This window comes from Sturnus vulgaris, chromosome 3 (assembly GCF_052056855.1).
Source record: "Sturnus vulgaris isolate bStuVul1 chromosome 3, bStuVul1.hap1, whole genome shotgun sequence".
NCBI classification, from domain to species: domain Eukaryota; kingdom Metazoa; phylum Chordata; class Aves; order Passeriformes; family Sturnidae; genus Sturnus; species Sturnus vulgaris.
Window position 1 is genome coordinate 114,286,210 of NC_142245.1, and position 24,039 is coordinate 114,310,248.

A 24,039-nucleotide genomic window follows, 5' to 3' on the forward strand; every position below is an offset into this window, starting at 1 on the left:
ACTCCAAGAACAGAATACAGCCCATTGGTCAGAGTGGACAGCACCTCTTGAACAGATGTTTTCATTATAAACAACAGAGTTCTCAAAATGCACACTCTGCAAACAGCAGCAGGTGCCTTTTTTTGTTCCTGGGAAAACCTCTGCCCCCAGGCCAGCTCCTGGGAAAGCTCCGTGTTCACAAGAAGCCTTCGCATGGGCTGCCTGAGGCCTTCTACACATCTGCAAGACAGACTTACCCTTTCAGCCTGTGCAGAAGACAAGAAAAGCAAACCACACTTTCTAAAGCAACCTGGAAGTCCCGTCTTGCTGCTTCATTAAGAAAAAAGGAAAAATCCCTGCAAGAAGATGTATCATGGGAGCAATAAGCCCACACTTAGAAGATGTGATGTGGGAGCAAAATATCCACAGGTAAAAAGCTACATTCAAATTAAACTCATGTTCTTTGTGTCATCTTACCTGCAAAGGGCACTTGCAAGTAAAATGATAGAGAACAAGTTCCATGTTTTTATGTTAGGGGTTGCTTTTTCCTCTCTGCCTGTGGAATTTTTCCCCATTGACATGCTAAGGGAGGACACTGTTGGCTTGAGATGGGGGAGGGAGAGCCACCCTGCTTTTTTGGGAATTTTCTCTTGGAGGTCAGCAGGGGGGGAAAGGGGGTGGTTAGAAGATTGGAAGCAGGTAAAGGCGGATGGGATGCAGTTGTTCCCTCGTTTGCTCGCTCTTGGAGTCGGAGGAGGAAGATCTCTGCTGCTGCTACTCCTCCCCCACCATCCCAACACCTGGAGCCGCCTCTTCTGTTGTTGGACCCGCACTGCAATCCTGCTTGGACGCCATCTCCTTCAGCTTGGTACCTCCAAGCATCCTGTTGGAGCACCGGGAGCGATGCTGTGAGCAAAGTCTCTCCTCCATCCCTTTCCCATCTGGGACACCACCACCATCACCCCCAGGGCAGCTGTGCAGGACCTGCCCCATCCAACACGGGGAACTGCAGCATAGAAGGACCGGAACCAGGTTACTGTTCTGTTTGTTGTTAATTCCAAAACTGTTTTTGCTATGTTTGTCTTGTTATATATATATATATATACACACATGAACTAGTAAAAACTTTTATTTCTATCCCCATATCCTGGCCGGAGAGACCCTGAATTTCAAATTAATACTAATTCAGAAGGAGGGATTTACTTTCTTCATTTCGAGGGAAGGTCCTGCCCTACCCTAGCACACGTGTTTTTTCAAACCAGTACATTTTATTAAAAAAGAAACTGGGAATTGTAAAAGCACAAGATGGCTTCTAGCTAAGCAATTAAATTGGACAGAGATAAGAAAGGCAATTTGGTTAGCTTACTTCAATAAACAGGCCCCTGGGTAAAATATGATTTATTCAAACCCAGAGATTTCATCCAATGACATTCCATCCTAAACTGCAGACACCTCACTGGGGTAGTGTCTATATCTCCAACCATGACCCCACTAAATGCCACAGGAGCTCAGGTGTGCCCAAGTGGGCAAGAGGCCAGTGGCCCCTGGGCTGTGCCAGCTGTGGGGTGGCAGCAGGGCCAGGGCAGTGCCTGTCCCCTGTGCTGGCACTGCTGGGGCACCTCCAGTGCTGGGGGCAGCTCTGGGCCCCTCCTGACAGGAGAGCCCTGGAGGGGCTGGAGGTGTCCAGGGAAGGGAACGGAGCTGGGCAGGGGCTGGAGCCCCAGGAGAGGCTGAGGGAGCTGGGAAAGGGGCTCAGCCTGGAGAAAAGGAGGCTCAGGGGGGACCTTGTGGCTCTGCACAACTCCCTGACAGCAGGGGACAGCCAGGGGGGGAACAGGGACAGGACAAGGGCAAATGGCCTCAGGCTGGGCCAGGGCAGGCTCAGCTTGGACAGCAGCAGCAATTTCTCCGTGGAAAGGGTGCTCAGGCCTTGGCAGGGGCTGCCCAGGGAGCTTTGCAGTGCCCATCCCTGGAGGTGTCACCTGGATGTGGCACTCAGAGCTCTGGGCTGGGGACAAGGAGGGGATCAGGCACAGATTGGATTTGATGACCTGGGAGCTCTTTCCCAGCCTCAGGGATCCTGGAATTCTGTGCCTGTAACACTCCTGCAGCAGGGAATTCTTGAGGTGTAGGAAATATCCCTCTGGAGCCAGGCTAAGCTCACCTGGGCAGGGAGGGACCAAATCCATGCTCTGCAGCTGATGTGTCCCAGCCCTGCCTGGCAGGGCCTGAGGCTTCCCCTGAGCTGCACAAATGCCAGCTGTGTCTGCTCCAGCACTTGTGACTTGGCAGCCTGGGCCAGCTGGTGGCTGCTCCTGGCAGGCTGGAGCTCTCCATATCCAAACTGCAGAGCTTGTTTGGAGCCATGCAGCAGGATTTGTGTGTGCACATCCCAAGGGAAAAGCAATCCAGGCACCCTGCTCTGGTTGGGTGTTGAATGTCCTCTGCCAAAGCCCAGCGCTCTGTTCCTGTCAGGTGTGGGATGTCCCCTGCCAAGAAAGCTGCAGCCAGGCACTGTTCCTGCTTTGCTTTCTCTGCTGGAGATGTGTCCAAGGAAGGCGAGGCTGGATTGTGCTTGGAGCAGCCTGGGACAGTGGACGGTGTCCCTGTCGTGGAATGGGGCAGCCACTGCTGATCTGGGAATTCCATTCTCACAAATCTCCCAGGGAACAATTCCTTCCCATTAGCGCATCTATCTCTGCAGAGGGCACTGGGGAACCATTCCCCCTTGTCCTGTCCTTCCAGGCCCTTTTCCAAAGCCCCTCTTCTGCTTTTTTCACATGTATGCATATCCAACTGTCACTGTTTACAATATTATTACCAACATTCGGCACAGCAATTAAGGGTCAGAAGTCCGCAACAGACAAGTGTCGCAATTTGGACCATAATTCTGTAATCTAACTCCAAAAGAGTTGTTCCACTTTCATGTTCTGCTGCTGTAATATGCATGATACCCTGGAATTACCCCGCTGCCCGTGGAATGGGAAATGCCGCACCCACCGCAGAGCCAGGGCTGCAAAAACAGGCGCTGCGCTGGACTTGTCCCATCCCCGGAGCTGCGGGACACGGAGGGAGAAGGTAGGGCCCGCGGGATGAGCTGTGCGCTGGGAGCCGGCAGCAGCAGGAGCGGGATCTTGTTGGTCTCCTGCCTCCTGTTGCGTGTGTTTGCCACGGCTGCGGAGATGGCAGGGCAGGAGAAGAGGGCTCTGAGGGCAGCGGGCGGGCGCTGTCTGCTCCGAGCGTGGGCTGCAGGAGCCGCCTTTGCTGGCAGCCGCTTTGGGGGAGCTCGGGGGAGCCGTGTGCGCTGCGGGGCTGAGCTGGGAGGGGGGCCGGGCTCACAGCTGGGGCCGGATGGCTGCGCTCCCCGCATGGCACGAGCCATGGCACTGATGCCGGGGGGGTTCCTGGCCCCCGAGCCGCTCCTTCGGGAGCAGGCCAGCCCCGTGGGGATGAGGGGCACGCACGGCACACCCTGCTCTGTCCCCAGCCCAGACTCAGTTCTTCCTTTTCCTCCCCGTGCAGGGAGGGTGGGATTCTCCTCTCTTACAGTCTGAGCGTCAGCACCCAGAGCGCTCTGCTCCCTGGGACAGCCCCACAAAGGTGTCGGTGTTGCCAGAGCCCCTTTCCCTGGGACAGGGCTGGGGAAAACACTCTCGGGGGGCTGTTCCCATGAAACGGGGTGCGGCACGTCCTGCTGCTTGTTACTTCTTGCGTGTTCTACAAGAGAGGAGCTGGATCCCGAGTTATGCCCTGAATGTGCTTAGAGCCTCTCTGCGGGCACTGACACAGTCGCACGGGGCTTTTCCCTGTTCCTGCAACAATGGGGAGCCGTGCAGGGACTGCCAAGGGTGCCTGGGGGAAGGTGCAGGGTGTGGCTGGGCTGGAGTTAACGTTGTCCAGGGCAGCCTCTGGCTCCTGAGACTGAATCAGTGCTGGCAGTGCTCCAGTGGGACAGGATTTGGGAGGGGACAGGGCTGGGACAAGTGCCCAAGGGGACAAGCTCCAGCAGCGACCCTGAGCCAGCAGTTCCCTTCCTGAGCAGCTGTCCCACACTGGGGCTCTGCTGTCCAGGGAGCAGCTGGACATGTGCCCAGCGAGGGCCCTCGGTGCCCGAAGTCCCTGCTGTGCTCTGCCAGCACGCCCAGCTTTCCTCTGCTGCTCAACTGCCCTTGTGTCGAGCCAGTGGCTTTTCCTGCTTCTGCCGTCCCCAGTGGAGGAGAAGGGTTGGCCTCCAGGGCTCCCTGGAATGAATCTGCCGTGCTCATGGGTTGCCTTCTCCTGACTGCCTGCTCTTCTCCTTTAGGATTTTGGGCCTTGCCTTCCTGCTGCTCTTCCTCCTGAGTTCTCGAGTGCTTCCCATCTTCTTCTGCACACCCTGCCGTGTGCCCCAGGCCTGCCACTGCTGCTGGGCTGTGTCCCCTGAGCTGGGGCCCTCGGCTGCCGGTGTCTGCTGGGAAGCCAAGGCTGGGAGAACGGGAGCATCTGCTGTGAGGTGGGTGAGGGAAACCAGAGCCCACAGCCCTTGCTCAGATTGCCCAAATGTGCAGGGATTGCTGAGGGAAAGCTGCCCTTGAAGGCTCTTGATGGGATGGAGCCTTCGGATGTCTAGCTGAGTCCAAGCCACTGGGATCCATTCCTGTTCTCTTAAGAGTGTTGTGGCCCTGGTGGGATGGAGGCTGAATGCTCAGAAGGATTTTTAAAAAGTAATAAATGTCTCCAGTATCCAAGTTTAGTGAGACTGGGACTAATTTAAAAAACCTCAAACAGGTGCCTAGTTTAAGGTTTGCAGGCACTTCTCCTCCTGTCACAAGAGATTTTCAGTTCAGTGACTGCACCTTGGTTGTGGTTGAGATGGCCACCACTGGACACTTGGCTGACGAGACCCTTTGTGCTAATAAGCAGCAGATGATGGAGGGCACCGCTCTGAGTCAGATCCCAAAGTCTCTGGTCTCTCCTGAAGGGCCAACAAGATGCCCCAGGCACAGCTGTGGGCAGGGACAAGGTGGATTTTCCCCCCTGAGTGTGCCAGGAAGCAGCTCCTGGGACGAGGTGTGAGTGGGGTCAGGCAGGGGCTGTGCTGGCAGCTGGAGCAGGAGCACAGGTCAGAGCCCGTGTGGCCGTGCTGGCTGTGGGGCGAGTGTGTCTGGGGAGTGTGGGGTGCCATGGGGGGAGTGGAGTGTGTGAGCGCTGCCTCTGGGTGCTGGGAGCAGCAGGCTGGGCCAGGCAGCGAGCAGGGCAGCCGTGGGGCTGGGCAGAGGGTGCAGGATGCAGGCAGGGCTGTTGGGTGGCAGAGGGGCTGTGCCAGTGCTCCAGGGAGCCAGGAATGCCCCAAGTGTCTGCACTTGTGGGTTGAGGAGTTCAGCTGGCAGGATGTGGGTGATGGTGAAGGCAGCACCATGTCCAGGGCAGGTTGAGTGGCTGAATCTGTGTGTCTCTGTGTCTGTGTTGTGTCTGTTATTCACACTCAGCTTCAGGGTTGATCCTGCAAACAGGAAAGCAGCAGCCACATCCAGGCTGCTGGGAAGGAGAGCCTGGCTCTTGTGCCATCCCAGGCCGGGCTCCTGCAGCCGGGTGGGAGCAGCCCCAGCCCCGCAGCTGCTGCAGAGCCTCTGCCAGGAGGCCGGGGCCTCTGACAACACCTCAGGGAAAGTCTCTTTGCTTCTTCCACAGCCATGGCTTCGAAGGAGGACACACAAGAGGGGGATGCAAAGGCACAGCTCCTGGCAGAGGCTTTTCAAAAGGAAGGACTGGATGCTGGATACTGGCTGCCCAAAATGTCGCAGATCCTGGGAATCGAGTGCAGAGAAGCCCTGCAACATCTGGAATATAAAGACTACATCAAGCTGGAGTCTGAAGCTCGGCACCCCTGGGAGAAAAAGGCTCTTCAGAAAGTCCTGAAAATAACAGATGACAAAACGTGTAAGGAGATGCAAAAGCGTAATTCAGAGAAGACAAAGCAAAGGCAAGAAGTGGCCAAACAAGCCCTGAATGACCTGAAAGAAATGCTCAACAGCCGCAGCCACAGCCAGGATGTGCTGAGGAAGAAAGCAGAGACTCTGTGGCAAGCCATGGAGATTCCCAAAGAGTTCTGGCCATCACCAAAGGAACCCTTGGCAGAAATGCTGGAGAACATCCAGAAGCAGCTGGAGCAGCAGCAGGAGGTGTCAGCAGGCAGGAGGGAGAACATCCCTGACACCGAGGTGCTGAGGCGGGCGTCGGGGGGACTGGCCCTGCAGGGCATCTACAGAAGCAGCAGAACTGGAGATGTGCTGGCAACACGAGAGCAGCTCCTCAGGGTGCCTGAGGGATTCCAGCTCGCCGGTCCGAACCAAGGATCGCAGCTTGAGAGGAGGGAGTTCTCCTCTTCTGCAGAAGAATCCACTTTCACCAAGTCCATGGAGCACCTGGGGTTCAGCATGAGCTTTTCATCCAAATTCTTGGCATTTTGGGGGATTAATGTGGGACAGAGTGTAGATCACAGCAGCTCCTCGCAGACACAGGACACCCACCAGTCCCACTCTGAGCAGAGCTACTTCTGCACCACCAAGTTCCAGTACATCCCCCTGGCCTCCTGCTACTTCCAAAGGCATCAGCTTCGCCTCTCAGATGCAGCTCTGAGGGAGCTGCAAGACATGGAACAGATTTTGGCCTTCACTCAGAAAGAAGACAACCCCATGTTTGTGAAGATGTGTGAGAGGTTCTTTAGCAAGTTTGGGTCTCACATAAACCAGGGTCCCCTCCACTTTGGGGGGATATTCTGGTGGAAGGCATCCACAGAAGGATTCCGAAAGGAGCAGCGGGAAGAGGTGAAGCGACAAACATCTGCAGCACTGAACAGCATGGTCAGGAAGAGCTATGGTGAGTTCCTGACAAGAGCTGCAGGGGCCCTGGATGTTTCTAAATCCAGCTCAAAGGCTTCTGTCCTGGGAAGAGCAGCAGCCCATAGAGCAATTCAGCTTGATGTGGCCAACACAGGGGGCCCAGCAGACACAACTTCTCTTCCTCAGTGGAAAATGGGGCTCGTGTCTGATAACACAACGTGGTGCGTGATCGACCGCGGCTTTGAGCTGATCCCAGTGTGGGACGTCATCCTGTGCAATCACTGCGGGGATTTTAACTCTGTTGATCAGATGAGCAGAGCCCTCAGGGATGCGTACAAAGCGCTGAAAAATCAGAGAATTGGCACCATTTTTGGAGAGGAACTGGGCAGTGCAGTGCAAAAGGCCAGAGATTTCATGGAGACTGTGAAGGCCTGGGAGGTGACAATGGTTGAAAGGAAGCTGTTCACGCTGATGGAGCTCAAAGATGATCTGAATGCAAAAACCAGGAACCACAGTGTGTGGATCAATGTGTGCCTGTCACACAAATCCCTGCAGAACTTCCTGGTGAACACCGTGCGGAGCTGCCAGGAGTCACCTCCAGAAAACACCACTTCTATCAAGGTCATTTTGAGAAGTCTCCTGGATCCTCATATCCACTCTGTCAAAAACTTCCCTGAGGCTTCCTTCATTATGCAGTGGATCTTCAAAACTGAGTACCCTCTTCCCACGTCTCCCAAAATCTCTGAGCTTGAAGACCTCATCAAAACACTGCAGCAAATGAAGGAGCACATCTGTGCTGTCACCTACGCACCAGGAAGCTCTGCTTCTGCCATTCATGAAGCAAAGATAGAAGCCACCCTGACCAGCAGCCTCGCCATTTATTCCTTACTCCAGTCTCTCCAGGAACGGGACAAGAAGGACATGGAACTGTTGGTGCTCTTGATTGCCACCAGCACAGGGTACCAGGTGGAAAGCAGCACTTTTCAGCACCTCCTTGGACACCCAGAAATTCAGTACATGGCCAAGGAAATGGAAGCGGCACATGAGGAGTATGTGAACCTGAAGGAGCAAGATGCCGACAGAGCTGAGGCCTCCCTTCTGCTGATGGGTCTGACTGTGACACCAGAAAGTCAAAAGCTGTCCCCTGAGCAGAAGAGGGAGCGTTTAGTTTTCATGGAAGATCACATGAAAGGCTTGTGGTCCACACGGATAAAGAACCTCCTCCAAAAGCACAGTGCAGACACAGACTGGGAGAGGCTGGAACGGGACTTGCATTCCTTGATCAGTGGGAGCTTGGATGAGGAATGGGATGAACACAGGATGCAAAAAATACTCACAGATCTGGAAGACACTTTTACAACACCTGAGCCACCCAGTCAGTGCCAATCCAAGTCAGACAGCAGCCAATCCAAAGCAAAAGAAGCCATTGCAAACCAGGAGTTCCTCCAGTTGCTCAAGCGCCTTGGACTCGAAAGTCGCTATCCAAGAAAAATGGGAATGGGAGATTTCCGCACCATCTGCAAGATATCTCTGCAGGACAGCCAGCCCAGCAAGGACAAGGAACTGCCATTCTACTTCTTGCAAAAGCTGTTAACTGTGGATTACCAGGTGAGGTACCTGACTTGCTGGGAAGAGAACAACCCAGGCCTTGCGCCCATGCCACAAACCCGAGAGCAAAAGGACCAACACTCAGACTCCTTTGAAAACTTCCTTGATAATCTGATGGGAGCAGCCCCTGAATGTGCAAGCAGGGACGGCCATGTGCACCCCATGGACCTGCAGATGGCCATTTTCCACTGTGCTGATGACTTCCTGAGACAGTCCCTTGCAACCAAGCTGGCCTTCTGCCAACTGGCGCTGCCTCTGCTGCTGCCCAACCCCTGCACTTCTCACATCGAGTTCCCGCTCTACGCCCTCAGCCAAATCCAGAGGAGCTGGAAAGAGGCAGAGAAGTCAGGAAAGCAGGCCCAAACAAAGAGTTACAACAACAAACTCATCTTCCAGGCACAGACACCCATCGTGTCCTTCATCCGCATTGGCAGCTCGGCCTCCTCTTCCAAGTCTCAGCTCCTGAACGCTCTGCTGAGCAAACGCAAACACGACACTTTCTTCCACCGCCACTGCAGAGGCAGCACCAGAGAGCGGCTGCTGATGGAAGGGGTGGTGGAGATCGCCTGGTACTGCCCCCGGGGAAGCCCTGATGACACCTTTGAGTGCTGTGTGGCTTTCTGTAACCTGCATGGAGACGCCAGGGAGCACGGAGCACAGCTGCAGTTCCTGCAGGACATATCTGCTGTCACTGTGGCTCTTCTGTCCGATTCAGAGCACATGGACAACATGGGGGAAAAGCTTCTGCAGGACCTGTGGCAGTCACAAAGGCCTTTGATTTGTCTTCTCACTGAAAAAGAGAACATTGCAACTGGGCGATCGAGCAAAAAAATTAAAATAGGGATCAAGAACAGAAATGAAGCAGAACTGATGGACCAGCTGACCAAAATGATCAGAGATCTCCTGGAAGGGTCGAATCCACGTTTCAGCCTGGAAGCCTGCGCGGACAAAGCTCGCCAGCACGGATTTGTGGTGGATGCAGATCAACCTGCGTGTGTGACAGCCAAAGCAAAGGCAAAGGAGCTGGTGGACCTTCTGAAGAAAGAGAAGCTGTCTGAGATCAAATCCCAGCTGCTGCCTCTTCAAGGAAAACTGTGGTACCAGTGGTGCAAAAAGGACAAAGAACTCACTCGCCTGCAGGAGAAGGGGAACAAGAGCATTGAGCATCATCGCAGCCAAATTGAATATGAGAAGAAAGCAATAAGAAAAAAGCAACTGGATCAAGCATTCCCTCTCAATCAGCTGATGAAGTCATTCCTTGGCTTTCTCCAGGCCCAGCCAGCAGATAACAAGAAATATTTCCTACAGTGGATGAAGGTGTTTATGGACGAGCTGTCCTGTGGTCGCCTTGAAGAACTGAGGATCGACTATCACAAGTTATGGACTGAAATCCTCTCAGGAAAGAAAAGCAAGAAAAAACCCAAAGAGAATGCACCATTACTGAGTCGCTTGAATGCCATCTCTGATGAAATCAACGATTCATCCATTGGCCTGGAGCACTTTCTGAGAGAAGTTGGGCAGATTTATGAAGCTCTGGAATTAACGAAGTCCGAAGAAAACAAATTTGCCAAACTGCCTGAAATTGCAGCAGAGCTGATGGTGTCAGGGTATCCTGTGGAGCTGATGGATGGGGACGCTTCTTACCTGCCCTTGCGCTGGGTGGGAGCAATCTTTGACAGCCTAATTGAGAGGCTGGGGGACAAACGAGTGTTTGTGCTCTCCGTGCTCGGCATCCAGAGCACAGGCAAGTCCACCTTGCTGAATGCCATGTTTGGGCTGCAGTTCAATGTCAGCGCGGGGAGATGCACCCGTGGAGCCTTCATGCAGCTCATCCCACTGGGCAAGGAGCTGCAGCAGGACTTGGGCTTTGACTTTCTGCTGGTGGTTGACACAGAGGGACTTCGTGCCATCGAGATGGCCAATAAACAGTCCCTGAACCATGACAATGAGCTGGCCACATTTGTCATTGGTGTCAGCAACTTGACTGTGATCAATATCTTTGGAGAAAATCCATCAGAAATGCAAGATGTTCTCCAGATCGCTGTGCAGGCTTTCCTGAGGATGAAGAAAGTCAATCTTTCCCCAAGCTGCCTCTTTGTGCACCAAAACGTGGGAGAAGCAACTGCCAAGGAGCAGAACATGGAAGGACAAAGGCGTTTGCAGGAAAAGCTGGATGAAATGACTGTGTTAGCTGCCCAGCAGGAATTCTGTGACGTCTCCTCCTTCAGCGACGTCATTGGCTTTGATGTGAACACCCACATTCACTACTTTGCTCACCTGTGGGAAGGAAACCCCCCAATGGCACCGCCCAACCCCACCTACAGCCGGAACGTCCAGCAACTAAAGAGCAAAATCCTCCAGGCTGCCAAGCAGCAGTCGCAGCGCAGCATTTTGAGGCTCTCGAGTCTGAAAGATCGTATCAGTGACCTCTGGAATGCTTTGGTGAATGAAAACTTTGTTTTCAGCTTCAAGAATTCCCTGGAGATTGCTGCGTACAGGAAACTGGAAAGTGCCTTTAGTCAGTGGACCTGGAGGCTGAGGAGTCACTTCTTAGATGTACAGATGAGAATGAACAACAGAATTCAGAATGGGGACTTGCGGAATGTCACCAGAGAACACCTTGAAGGGCTGGTGAAAGAGACAAGTGATGCCATTGAGAAAGAAGTGGAAAAGTATTTCAGGGAAAACGATGACCATGAGACACTGATCCAGTGGAAATCAAGCACAGAGCTGAAGCTGAAAGAACTAAAAGCAAGTCTTCTTCATGAAACGAAAAAGAAATGTGAGCATCTTATTGAGCTACAGAAGGAGCAGAGGAAACTGGATGCAAGGAAGTTGGAATATGAAGATGAGCTCCTGAGAAGGAGTAGGGAGCTGGCTATGACTCTGAAAGGGAAGAGCCTTAGTGAGAGAGAACTGAAGGACAACTTTACCTCTGTCTGGAACAGTTGGATTGCTGAAGTCTCCCGAGCTGCTCGTCCGCCAGAACGGGTGGATATTGATGCAGAAATCGAAGATGTCCTTCTAGAGCACTTTAAGGAGCCAGGTTTCCATGAACGGATCAGGTCATTTCCCAAAGGCAGAGGATTTTCTTTTGACATGGAGAAACATATCATGAAGAAAGATTGTTCAGGCACTTGGTCAAATCTCAGCTTTTCCAACGCTGATGTAATCAATTTTCAGCACATCACAGACAACATCATAGCGTGTGTGAAGGGAAGTATTGATAAGAAGGAACAGGAGAAACGGGATTATAGTCGGAATTTTATTCATGAAATACTCAATGAAGTACAGAAAGGTGTGAACTCTGTCCCCAGCAATGAAAAATGGACTTTTAACAGAGAGTGCAGAATCGATTTGTCTCTGTATCTGTGCAAAACGGCAGCTGAAAGGTTTAAAGCCATGCACGAAGCATTCCAAAAGGCAAATGACCCAGTTGTGTACCTGAGCAGCAAGAGAGAAGATTTCTTCCAATGTTTCCAGATTTCCTGCCAAGGAGCCGCTTCCATCACAACTTTTGCTGTTTTCCTTTGTGACAAGATTGAACCAGCTCTTCGCAAGGCGGTCTTTGAGAGGACAGCTAAAGATATTGTTGAGGATATGAAGAGCAAATTCCCAGACTTCAGGGATAACAGGGCAAATCTGGAAGTTTGCATCCTGAGATACCTGGCTGAACAGGAAAATTTTGAGTATTTCAAGCAGTACCTTACATCTCCAAAAGAGTTTTTTCACAGTTACATTGAGAGACAAGTTAAGAGTCATTGTTTAGATGGGAGTAGGAGGCTGAGGATGTTTTTAGATTCCTCCCTTGAATCTCTCTATGGAAACATCCTCTCTGCTGTTTCTTTATCAACCCAAATTGTTAAAGACAGACAAGACAGAGAAGACCAAATCTCTCTTTGGCTGGATGAATTTTGTGGGCAACTGATAGAGGTGATCAACTTGCCTAGAAGTGAGCTGAAGGGCATCGAGCACCAGGAGGTGACAGACATTGAGTTCCTGAGCAGTGCCATGGCAGAAGTTCTGTATGACCTGAGGGACAGGCTCATGAAAGAATTGGCTGGTGCTGACATGAGCTCATTTTCAAGGCAGCCTCACACCATCCTGGCAGAGCATTTTTCAGGGTGCTGGGAGCAGTGTCCCTTTTGTGGGGCTGTCTGCACAAACACCATGTGGAATCATGATGGAGACCATCAGCTGGTCCTCCATCGCCCACAAGCTTTAAAGGGAGACACATGGTGGATACGTTTACCTTTCACTTCCGTAGTGTATGATACACACCAACTGAACATTGATACTTGTTCCAGCCATGTTGCAAGCAGCTTTGAATTCAGACTTGCTGATCACCAATGGATCCCTTACAAAACATACCGTAATGCTGGACCTCCTTATTCTACTTGGAACATTCTTCCTGATCCATCCATGAAGGTGCAGGCGTACTGGAAATGGTTTGTGTCTCATTTCAGGAAACAGCTGGAAGATTTGCACAAGGGGAAATTTCAGGGCAAAGGAGAAATCCCTTTGGCATGGCAGAGAATTACCAAGCAGGAAGCTCTGTCCGAGCTGGAGCGGCGTTAGGCCACATCCATGGCAAGGAAGAACCACGGTGGCTTTGCAGTTTAGGAGAACTTTGTACCAGGCTCTCCACAAAATGCAGTTACAATGACAATGCTTTCATGCCCAACGAAGACAATGATATCCTATCGTTCCCAAATTTCATGAAATAAGGTTTATTACTGTGGCCATCACTCTGCAATTTACTCACTTCATGAGAATGCCAGAATCCTCTTGCCTTCTTGCCATAAACATTTCTCTCTGCTTTGTCCTAGATCCAAACCAAACCCCCTCTTTGGGGCGATCAGCCTCGTGGCCAGCCCTGAACCCAAGGCCAGGGCAAGGGCAAAGGCAGCACTCAAAGTACTCCTTGGCTCAGTGGCTGTGAGACAAGAAGGGACAGCGTCCCAGAGGCAGTTTTCCTGCAGCAAGGAAGTGTCCTGCTCAGATAAAGGGTTGCAGGACCTGAGGCCAACTCCATGGTGGCTGCAAGCTGGGCTGCTTGGCTTTTGGGTGTCCCAATTATGATTCATCTAAAAGACGGATTACCACCTCTAACATCAAGAAAAACAGAAGGGCAATCAGTGGGTGATTCCCTTCTGAGGGGAACAGGGCCCCGTATGTCGACCGGACCCATCCCACAGGGAGGTCTGCTGCCTCCCTGGGGCCCGGATAAGAAATACCACTGAGAGACTTCCTGGGCTGATTCAGCCCTCTGATTATTACCCACTGCTGATACTCCAGCCTGGCAGTGATGAGATTGATAAGAGGAGTGTCAAGGTGATTAAAAGGGACCTTAGGGCACTGGGTCAAGTGGTTGATAGGATAGGAGCACAGGTAGTGTTCTACTCAGTCCCCTTGGTGCCAGAGAAAAATGATCAAAGAAATAGGAGAACTCACATCATTAACAAGTGGCTCAAGGGTTGGTGTCATTGGCAAAATTTCGGATTCTTTGATCACGGGGCAACTTTTATGCTCTACTAGAACTAGACGGGATCCATTTCTCTGTTAGGGGCAGGTTTTTAGCTCATGAACTGGCAGACCTTGTTGAGAGGGCTTTAAACTAGGTCTGAAGGGGGAAGGGGATGCACCTGGGCTGTCTGAAAGCAGGCCCAAGGGTGGTAAGCCTGAGCTAGGGGTGAAGTCAGTAGCCCAGCTGAGGTGCATGTATACCAATGCACACAGCATGGGTAATAAACAAGAGGAGCTGGAGGCCATGGTGCAACAGCAGAACTATATAGTCACCATCACAGAAACATGGTGGAATGACTCACACAGCTGGAGCACTGCATTGCACTGCACTGGATGGCTACAAGCTCTTCAGAAGAGACAGGAAAGGGAGAAGAGGTGGAGGAATGGCACTTTATATTAAGGACGCTTTTGACACCATAGGTATTGAAACTAATGATGATGGAGTTGAATGCCTGTGGGTAAGAATTAAGGACAAGGCTAACAAGGCTGATATCCTACTGGGAGTCTTGTTATCGTCCACCCAGCCAGGAAGGGACTATGTTAGACCTGCTGTTTTCAAATAGAGATGGGCTGGTGGAAGATGTGGTGCTTGGAGGCCGCTTGGGGCACAGTGATCGTGAAATTGTAGAGTTCTCAATATTTGGTGAAATCGGGAGGAACACCAATAAGACTCTTACATTGGACTTCCGGAGGGTAGACTTTGGCCTGCTTAGGAGATTTATTCAGAGAGTTCCTTGGGAAGCAACCCTTAGAAACAAAGGAGTCCAGGATAGGTGGGCGTGCTTCAACACAGAGATCTTGAGGGCACAGGAACAGACAGTCTCTGTGTGCCGAAAGACAATTCGACAAGGTAAACATCCCACTTGGATAGGCAAGGAGGTCTTGAAGGAACTTAGGAATAAAAGGAGGATGTATCATCTTTGGAAGGAGCGTCAGGTCTCCCAGGAAGTATTTAAGGGGGCTGCTAGAGCGTGCAGGAAGAAAATTAGGGAGGCCAAAGCTCAGTTTGAACTTAAAATGGCGACTTCTGTAAAGGATAATAAAAAATGTTTTTACAAATATATTAATGGTAAAAGGAAGGGTAAGACCAACCTTTGTTCTTTTCTGGATGAGGGAACTTAGTGACTGCAGATGAGGAGAAGCCAGAAGTGCTTAATGCCTTCTTTGCCTCAGTCTTTAGTGGGAAAATGGCTTGTCCCCAGGACAACAGTCCTCTTGGGTTGGTTGATGGTGCCAGGGAACAGGATGGTCCCCCCATTATCCAAGAGGAGGCAGTCTGAGATGTCTGGATATTCACAAATCTATGGGACCAGATGGGATCCACCCCAGGGTGATGAGGGAGCTGGCAGATGACACTGCGAAGCCGCTCTCCATCATTTACCAACAGTCCTGGCTCACTGGGGAGGTTCCAGATGACTGGAAGCTGGCCAGTGTGACATCCATTCACAAAAAGGGTGGAAGGAAGATCCTAGTAATTATAGTCAGTACTGACCTCAGTACCTGGCAAGATAATGGAGCAATTTATACTGAGAGCCATCATGCAGCATCTGCAGGATGGCCAGGGTATCAGACCCAGCCAGGGTTTAGGAGGGTTTTAAGTGACCCGCCTGGTGGATGCAGGAACGGCTGTGGATGTTGTCTATTTGGACTTCAGCAAGGCCTTTGACACTGTCTCCCACAGCATACTCCTGGAAAAGCTGGCAGCCCATGGACAGGAGCACTCTGCTGGGTTAAGAACTGGCTGGATGGCTGGGCCCAGGGAGTGGTGGTGAGCGGTGCTGCATCCAGCTCGGGATCAGTCACCAGTGGTGTCCCTCAGGGGTCTGTGCTGGGGCCAGTTCTGTTCAATATTTTTATTGACGACATGGATGAGGGGATTGAGTCTTTCATTACTAAATTTGCAGATGACACTAAGCTGGGAGTGTGTGTCGATCTGTTGGAAGGTAGAAGGGCTCTGCAGAGAGACCTGGAACGTTTGGATGAATGGGCAGAGTCTAACAAAATGAAGTTTAGTAAGTCCAAGAACCAGGTCCTGCATTTTGGCCACAATAACCTCCTGCAGCATTATAGGCTGGGGATGGTGTGGCTGGACAGTGCCCAGGCAGAAAGAGACCTGGGAGTACTGGTCAACAGCCAACTGGACACGAGCCAGCAGTGTGCCCTGGTGGCCAAGAAGGCCAATGGCACCTGGCATGGATCAGGAATAGTGTGGCCAGCAGGAACAGGGTCACTGTTCCCCTGTACTCAGCACTGGTGAGGTCACACCTTGAGTGCTGTGTCCAGTTCTGTCCCCTCAGTTTAGGAAGGACATTGAGATACTTGAGCGTATCCAGACAAGGGCAACAAGACTGGTGAAGGACTTGGAACACAAACCCTACAAGGACCAGCTGAGGGAGCTGGGGTTGTTTAACCTGGAGAAAAGGAGACTCAGAGTGACCTTATCACTCTCTACAATTTCCTGAAGGGTAGTTGTAGTCAGGTGGGGGTTGGTCTCTTTCTCCAGGCAGCAACAGACAGTACGAAAGGATACAGTCTTAAGCTACGTCAAGGGAAATATACGTTAGATATTAGGAAAAAGTTTTTCACGGAAAGAGTGATAAAGTAGTGCAATTATCTGCCTGGGGAGGTGGCAGAGTCACCATCCCTGGATGTCTTTAAAAAAGACTGTATGTAACACTTAGTGCCTTGGTTTACTTGAGGTGTCAGGAAACAGGTTGGACTCGATGATCTTGAAGGTCTCTTCCAACTTGTGATTCTTGTGATCCATCCCTCCCTCACTGCAGCCTCCTAGACCAACTGAGGCTGTTCTCCCAGCAGCAGCTGTTGTGCCTCTGGACTCAGGAAAGCAGTGACACGATCAGCCCAGGGCTCAGGCAGTGCTTTCCCTCCCTGTCTCAGAGGTGCTGTGTCTCTACCCAGGGCAGCCCCTCCTGCTCAGGTGCCTGGGGCTGCTGCCCTTCCCTCCAGCCCTCAGCCCCGGCACGAGCTGCTCCTGCCCTTGGCCTCGCTGCTGAGCAAAAGCCTTTGGAATGCCCCATGTGGAGAATGCCGTCTGCCAGCACCTTCCTCAGCAGCCCTCGGGGCAGCGCTGCTGCTGTCCAGGCAGGCTGGTGGCACCGGAGCCGGGCTCTGCACAAGGTGGCACCAGCTGGCTCTGCCCCAGCGAGGTGTCAGGGGCTTTTGCTGGGCAGCTGCTGCAACCCCGCTGGCACTGCCAGGGCCAAGCCCTCCTGGAGAGCTGCCTGAAGGGCTGCTTCAGCCTCATGCCCTGCACGCTCTGCTAATAAAGGACTTGATTTGGACTCTGCTGCTCTGTGTCTCCTTTGTGTTGAGGGGAGCCACAGCTGGGGCTGACTCCAGCTCTGTGCTGCAGACGGGCAGGGGACAGGGGGTGGCACTGGGGGAGGGAGGGGGTGTGGCAGCAGAGGCTCTGCTCCATTCAGGGGCTTTGCTCCAGGAGCAGCTTCACTGGCTGCAGGGACAGCACAGAGGGCAGCCAACCCCAAACCACAACACCCAGGGAAACCAGGGGCAGGGGCCAAGGGAGGCAGCCCAGGGAACCAAGCCTGGCCTGTCACACACAAGGAGGGCTGAGAAGGTTGATCCCAGCCAGGTTCTGTGCTCTGCAGCTGCTCAGCTGGGAACCTGCAGGACTAAAGGGGAACGGGCCCAAACTCTGCCAAGCCCAGCAGAGCCAGGGACAGGAGCCAGAGCTGGGCCATGGGAGTGTGTGCTGCAAGGGCTCAGTGCCAGGGACTGGGAACCCCTGGGCTGGGAGGGCATTTGGGCCGGCCCCCCCAGCCAGACTGGCAGTGGAGGAGCCCCTGGCCATGGAGTCACCTCCTGGACTCAGTGGGATCGTTGTGCTGCTACTGAAGTGTAGGGGTCCCAGTTCTGTGTTTGGACTTATCAGTGATTCTTTTTCCTGTTACCATCGTAAAGTTGCTGGGAAGTGGAATAATGAATAGCCAATAATTAAGCCACATAAAGGAATAGCTAATAGCCCTCACTTACCAACTTGTGATAAGGGGTGTGACTATGTAAAATAAAGTAATACATATCCATCAAGTAAGCAGGGATAGCTAATTAATATGCAATCAGTGTGTATGAGAAGAACTCTGTTCACCCCATTCACAGCACACTCGATTCAAGGAAAATTCCCCTGAGCACTAGTGCTGCAATAAAGAGTGCCTGCCTTCTAATAGCCACAACTGTGTTAGAAAGTTTCTCTCAAGCTGATTTTGGTAAGAAAGGCCACTAATTAAAACTGAGTATGTGTATGTGTCATGGTTTTGGCTTAACCAGGCAGAAACATCAATTTAATATAGTGATTTTGCTTTGCCAATTTGAAATTTACTGGCCAATGCTAATAATTTATGTCGTGGGTTAGCATTGGCCAAATTGTCAGTGCACCCACTGGAAGTATTTACTTATTTCCTGCTGTGAGATAGAATTAGGAGGAAGGCAAAACAGGCTTTAACTTTAAAGGGTACAAAGAAAAACTTTATTATTAGAAACTCTAAGAAAAAAGAATAAAAGAATAAAAAATTTGGAATACTTCCCCCCCACACACTTCTTTCCTTTCACACTGACAGCATATAGAAAATCAATCAGTTTACCAACTTTAAAAAAAAAAATTCTTTCACTAATTTGCTTGGGAGAGGAGACTTCTCTCTTCAGTCTGTGGAGATTTCTCCACAAGAAACCATTTTCTCATGGCCTCAATGTCACAGTGATCTGCCACCCAGGAGAATGGAAATATGGTAACTATGTAAAAATCCCTTCCTCAACAAATAGTTTTCCCCCAATCATTATTGAGCACCTTATCAACCTATGGGGCACACTTTAAGGATTATAACAGTTCAAACAAAACTCTCTTCAGCTTTGAAAACAGAGGTCTTTCTTCTTCTTCTTCCCTGGGGAGCAGCAGGGATCTTCATCTCCTCTTCATTGGAACTTACAGGATCACAGCAATTTCAACATCTGCTTACTTTAGCTCCAATGCCTCTGCTCTTATCTACAGTTAAAACAATCACCCACCCTATAAATATCTTTATGTGTTATAGGGAAACAAGACTCTCTTCTCTACAGCATAAAAAAAAGAGAAATTTCAGTCCATGATTCTCTTTGCCCCATCCAGGACGTGACTTTTCCTTTTGTCTGACCTCGGTGTTTTCATGTTTCTGTGCATCCTCATCTTGGTCCTTTCCTTTCACTCAGGAGAGAGAACAAAATGTCTGAAAGTCTCATTTTGGGCAGTGAAAGAGTTCATATCTTGCCTGGACATGCAGATGGTCATGGGATCCCTTCCAGGTGGTGGCCAGAGCTATTTAGGATAAAAAGTCTTTCAAGGCCAGATTGGAGCTGGACTAGGATCATAAGGACCCAGCCAGAAAACTGAGATTTTAGAGGGGCAAGAATTCAGCCATAGCTCAGAGTGGTCACAGGTTTCTCCATTATAAGGCAATATATAACATTGTAATCCAATGGAAAGTTGCTGAGAATTTCATTTTGTTTTTCTTACCTATCACCTTTACTTAATTCTGCCTCACTGCGTGTACTTTTATCCAATGGTCTACTATTACACGTACACACATATACTTCTACTATCTAAACTCTTAGCTTAGCATATACAGTTACATCACTACACTACAAAGTCCTTCTCCATCCTACCCAATACAGTTTCTTATTTACTTAAGTCATATCCTTACTTACAACTATAGAAGCATAAGTTTATAATTTTTCTGCCTAATGTCTGTCTACTTTTATTTTTATATCAATCCAAGCTTCTTCCAAGGCTGCAAATCAAACCCTTCAGTACCTCTGGAATTTTCTACTTTTCCATTTCCTACAGGTGTGGTTCCCCTGCCCACCCTGAGGTGGGGATCCAATTTGATGCACAAGGGAACTTGAGGGAGGTAAAGAATCATTTTCCCTGAGTGCATTATCACAAACATCCTGCACTGCATTTTCATTAGTGTAAGGGCAATCAGGTCAGGCATATGCAAAAATTGGTGTATTAGCCACAAGTTTGAATTTCAATGATTGGAATAATGGCTTTTTTTCCTTTTTCTGTGTCTCACCATTTACATTTCTTGTCTCTAGCTAAGCTTTCCTTTACATGTATTCAACAGTGAATCTGGTGCTCTTGTATCTATCAAAAATCTATTTCTTCATTCCCCAGCTTTAGCACAACCAGAGGTTCAGCTGGGATAATTCCTGAGTCCTCTTCATGCTTCGTCCACATCAGTTTGACTGCCTGCAGGGTGGGCTCTAATGCTGAAGGATTAATTCTCTGTGCCTGAGGACATTCTTTATTCCCTGTGTTTTGGTTTAGAGACAAGTTTAGTAGAAAACACTCCGGAATTATTGTTTCCTCTAAAGCAAAGAGCTTCAGTAATCCCCTTTCTGCCAATGAGAAAATAAATACCAGTAGGTGAAAGTGAAAAAAAACCCCACAACTATTTATTGACAAAGAAAGTGCCTGCACAGCACAGGAGAAAAAAAAACCCAAAAAAGAATAAATTATAGATACCAAACCATCAGAACTTTACCCTTTTCTCCCCTAACCTCAGCAGACAAAAAACCCCCAAAATTCCAGAGAAAAGAACAAAACAACTGACCACGTAGGAAGAAAGACCAAAATAGTGCCTGACTCTGTTTTGGGGAAGGAACAAAACTTCGTGCAGCAGCTCAGGAAAAAAAAACAGATGGGAACCTGGTGAACCTCTGATGTTGGTCTCCTCACAGCAAAGTTAGTGGATTCAGGGTCCTTTCTCTTCCTGGTTCAGCTTTTTTTGATGTCTGGGGCCGGGCAGAGCAGCTCCTGCAGGTTCTGCTGAACATCTCCCATCGATTGTCTGATCTCAGACCAAAATGAAGCCCAAAAGTTCAAGAAAAAAAAAAAAGGATATTTTTTCCTGCTGAAGGATTGGTGCTGCAGCCTCCTCAAGGCCAGGGAAAGAGAAAAAAAAACTTCGTGCTTCAGCTAACAGAAAACCAGGTCACTTAAGCAACGGAGTAATGTCCACAGGGCACCCAGGATTGAGGCTTTGAACCAAGGCTGCACAAAAACCCCGAGGCTCCCGATGATGCCTTGGAGTGGCTGCCTGGAACAGAGACGGGGACAAGATTAAGAAAATAAAAGCAAGTCTTTATTCAATAAGTGCACCTTGGGCAACCAGAAGCCTCCCGGTGGCTACACCAAGGTGGGCGATGGGCGCTGCAGCCTCTCTGCCCCACAGCAGCCAGCAGCGCTCCCCGCTGGGTGTGCTTGGAACTGCACCAAAGGGGAAATTGCTGACGGGTAATGGGTTTTCTGGGAGGGTTTTGGTTTTTTTTGTTGCTGCTGTTGTCTGTCTTGTTATATATCTATATCTATATCTATATCTATATCTATATCTATATCTATATCTATATCTATATCTATATCTATATCTATATCTATATCTATATCTATATCTATATCTATATCTATATCTGTATCTATATCTATATCTATATCTATATCTATATCTATATCTGTATCTATATCTATATCTGTATCTGTATCTATATCTGTATCTATATATCTATATCTATATATCTATATCTATATATCTATATCTCCTAGTAAAGAACACCTATTCCTTTTCCCCTATCTTTGCCTAGAAGCCCAGTAATTTCAAAGTTATAATAATTTGGAGAGCGAGGGTCATCTTTCCATTCCAGGAAGGTTCCCACCTCCTTGGCAGACCCCTGTCTGTAAAACCAGGACATTCTATCCATTCTCTCTATTATATCTATCTCTTTATAACTATAACTATCTATCTATATCTATATCTTTGTATCTCTATCTCTTTTTATATCTATATATATATATATATCTATACCTATCTATCTCTCTATAGCTATAACTATCTCTCTATATATCTTTGTATCTCACTCTCTTTCTGTATATGTTTTTATATCTATATCTATATCTATATCTATATCTATATCTATATCTATATCTATATCTATATCTATATCTATATCTCCTAGTAAAGAACACCTATTCTTTTTCCCCTATCTTTGCCTAGAAGCCAAATAATTTCAAAGTTATAATAATTTGGAGAGCGAGGGTCATCTTTCCATTCCAGGAAGGTTCCCACCTCCTTGGCAGACACCTGTCCGTAAAATCAGGACATTCTACCTATTATATCTATCTCTTTATAGCTATAACTATCTACCTATATCTATATTTTTGTATCTCTATCTCTTTTTATATCTATATATATATATCTATACCTATCTATCTCTCTATAGCTATAACTATCTCTCTCTATATCTTTGTATCTCTCTCTCTTTCTGTATATGTTTTTATATCTATATCTATATGTCTATATCTATATCTATATCTATATCTATATCTATATCTATATCTATATCTATATCTATATCTATATCTATATCTATATCTATATCTATATCTATATCTATACCTGTATCTATATCTATATCTATATATCTATATATCTATATATCTATATCTATATCTCCTAGTAAAGAACACCTATTCCTTTTCCCCTATCTTTGCCTAGAAGCCCAGTAATTTCAAAGTTATAATAATTTGGAGAGCGAGGGTCATCTTTCCATTCCAGGAAGGTTCCCACCTCCTTGGCAGACCCCTGTCTGTAAAATCAGGATATTCTCTCTTTCCAGCTTCAAGGCAACGCTCTCCTGTAGTTCAGGCTGAACAAAATCTTCCAGGTTTTTGCCCTTGCTCCTTTTCCCCTGGTGACACTGTGGCATCTTTAGGTACTGCAGCACCATCCTTCTGCTCTACCAGATGATGGCACATTGAGAAATAAATCGACATGTGATATTTCATCCCATTTTCCTTCTCAGTGACAAAACATTAATTATAATAAGGTGTTATATATGAAAGTACCATTCTTTGGCTATTTTTCTTCATCGTTTAACACACAGATTGGCCACCAATGGTTACAATATTCAACCAATTGTTTTCTTGTCAAGGAGAAGACCCATCCCCTTTCTCCAGTATTTCAATATACAGCCAGAAGGGAACTTCCTTAGAATTCCTGATTTAGATTAGATTCTTAGATTCCGAGAAGGTGGGAGCAGCTCCAGGAAAGTGGGAGCAGCCCCGGGAAGGTGGGAGCAGCCCCGGGAAGGTGGGAGCAGCTCCAGGAAGGTGGGAGCAGCCCCGGGAAGGTGGGAGCAGCCCCAGCAAAGTGGGAGCAGCCCCAGGAAGGTGGGAGCAGCCCCGGGAAGGTGGGAGCAGCCCCGGGGAGGTGGGAGCAGCTCCAGGAAAGTGGGAGCAGCTCCAGGAAGGTGGGAGCAGCCCCAGGAAGGTGGGAGCAGCCCCGGGAAAGTGGGAGCAGCCCCAGCAAAGTGGGAGCAGCCCCAGGAAGGTGGGAGCAGCTCCAGGAAGGTGGGAGCAGCCCCAGGAAGGTGGGAGCAGCTCCAGGAAGGTGGGAGCAGCCCGCGCCGCCGGCACCCGGTGCGCTGCCGAAACCTATTGTCATTAGCAATCCTTTAATTCCATTACACCTACCGCAGCAATCCGCTTAGGGGAAGCTGTGGAGAGGCTGAGGAAGGAGGAGGCATCGCTTAAATACACCTAGGCTTTATCCCGAGGGGAAGCGCACGGCAGAGGCCGCAGGGCTCTTGGGCTCTGCTCAGGGTTGGCCACCAGCCTGCAGAGTCCTGTGCTGCTCTTGGGACAGCTCCAGCCCCATCCCTGGCACTGCTGGCACTGCTGGCACTGCTGGCACCTGTGTCCCTCTGCTGCTCTGAGGGTCCCCAGCCCAGCTGCTCCCCCACATCGTGCAGGTGTGTTCCGAGGGCTGGAGCCTCTCTGCTCTGGAGCCAGGCTGGGAGAGCTGGGGGTGCTCACCTGGAGAGGAGAAGGATCCAGGGAGAGCTCAGAGCCCCTGGCAGGGCCTGGAGAGGGACTGGGGACAAGGCCTGGAGGGACAGGACACAGGGAATGGCTCCCAGTGCCCCAGGGCAGGGCTGGATGGGATCTTGGGCAGGAATTGTTCCCTGGCAGGGTGGGCAGGGCTGGCACAGGGTGCCCAGAGCAGCTGTGGCTGCCCCTGGATCCCTGGCAGTGCCCAAG

At 49.9% G+C, this 24,039-nt stretch overlaps 1 protein-coding gene across 2 annotated transcripts; it reads left to right on the forward strand.

Annotated features, from left to right (window-relative positions):
- Nucleotides 1-3,012: 3,012 nt before the first annotated feature.
- Nucleotides 3,013-17,236, forward strand: LOC148224560 (interferon-induced very large GTPase 1-like). Of its 2 annotated transcripts, none has more exons than XM_088162611.1 (2): nucleotides 3,013-3,057; nucleotides 5,650-17,236. In XM_088162611.1, exon 2 carries the CDS (start codon nucleotides 5,652-5,654, stop codon nucleotides 12,984-12,986), a length of 7,335 nt encoding a protein of 2,444 aa, XP_088018737.1. In that variant the 5' UTR covers nucleotides 3,013-3,057; nucleotides 5,650-5,651; the 3' UTR covers nucleotides 12,987-17,236. The 2 variants fall into 2 exon arrangements, with proteins under 2 accessions (XP_088018737.1, XP_088018736.1); XM_088162610.1 differs by lacking the exon at nucleotides 3,013-3,057 and adding an exon at nucleotides 4,337-4,471.
- Nucleotides 17,237-24,039: the final 6,803 nt, after the last annotated feature.

Coding starts and splice junctions, on each gene's coding strand:
- LOC148224560 (XM_088162611.1), top strand. CDS start 5,652: ATGGCTTCGAAGGAGGACACACAAGAGGGGGATGCAAAGGCACAGCTC.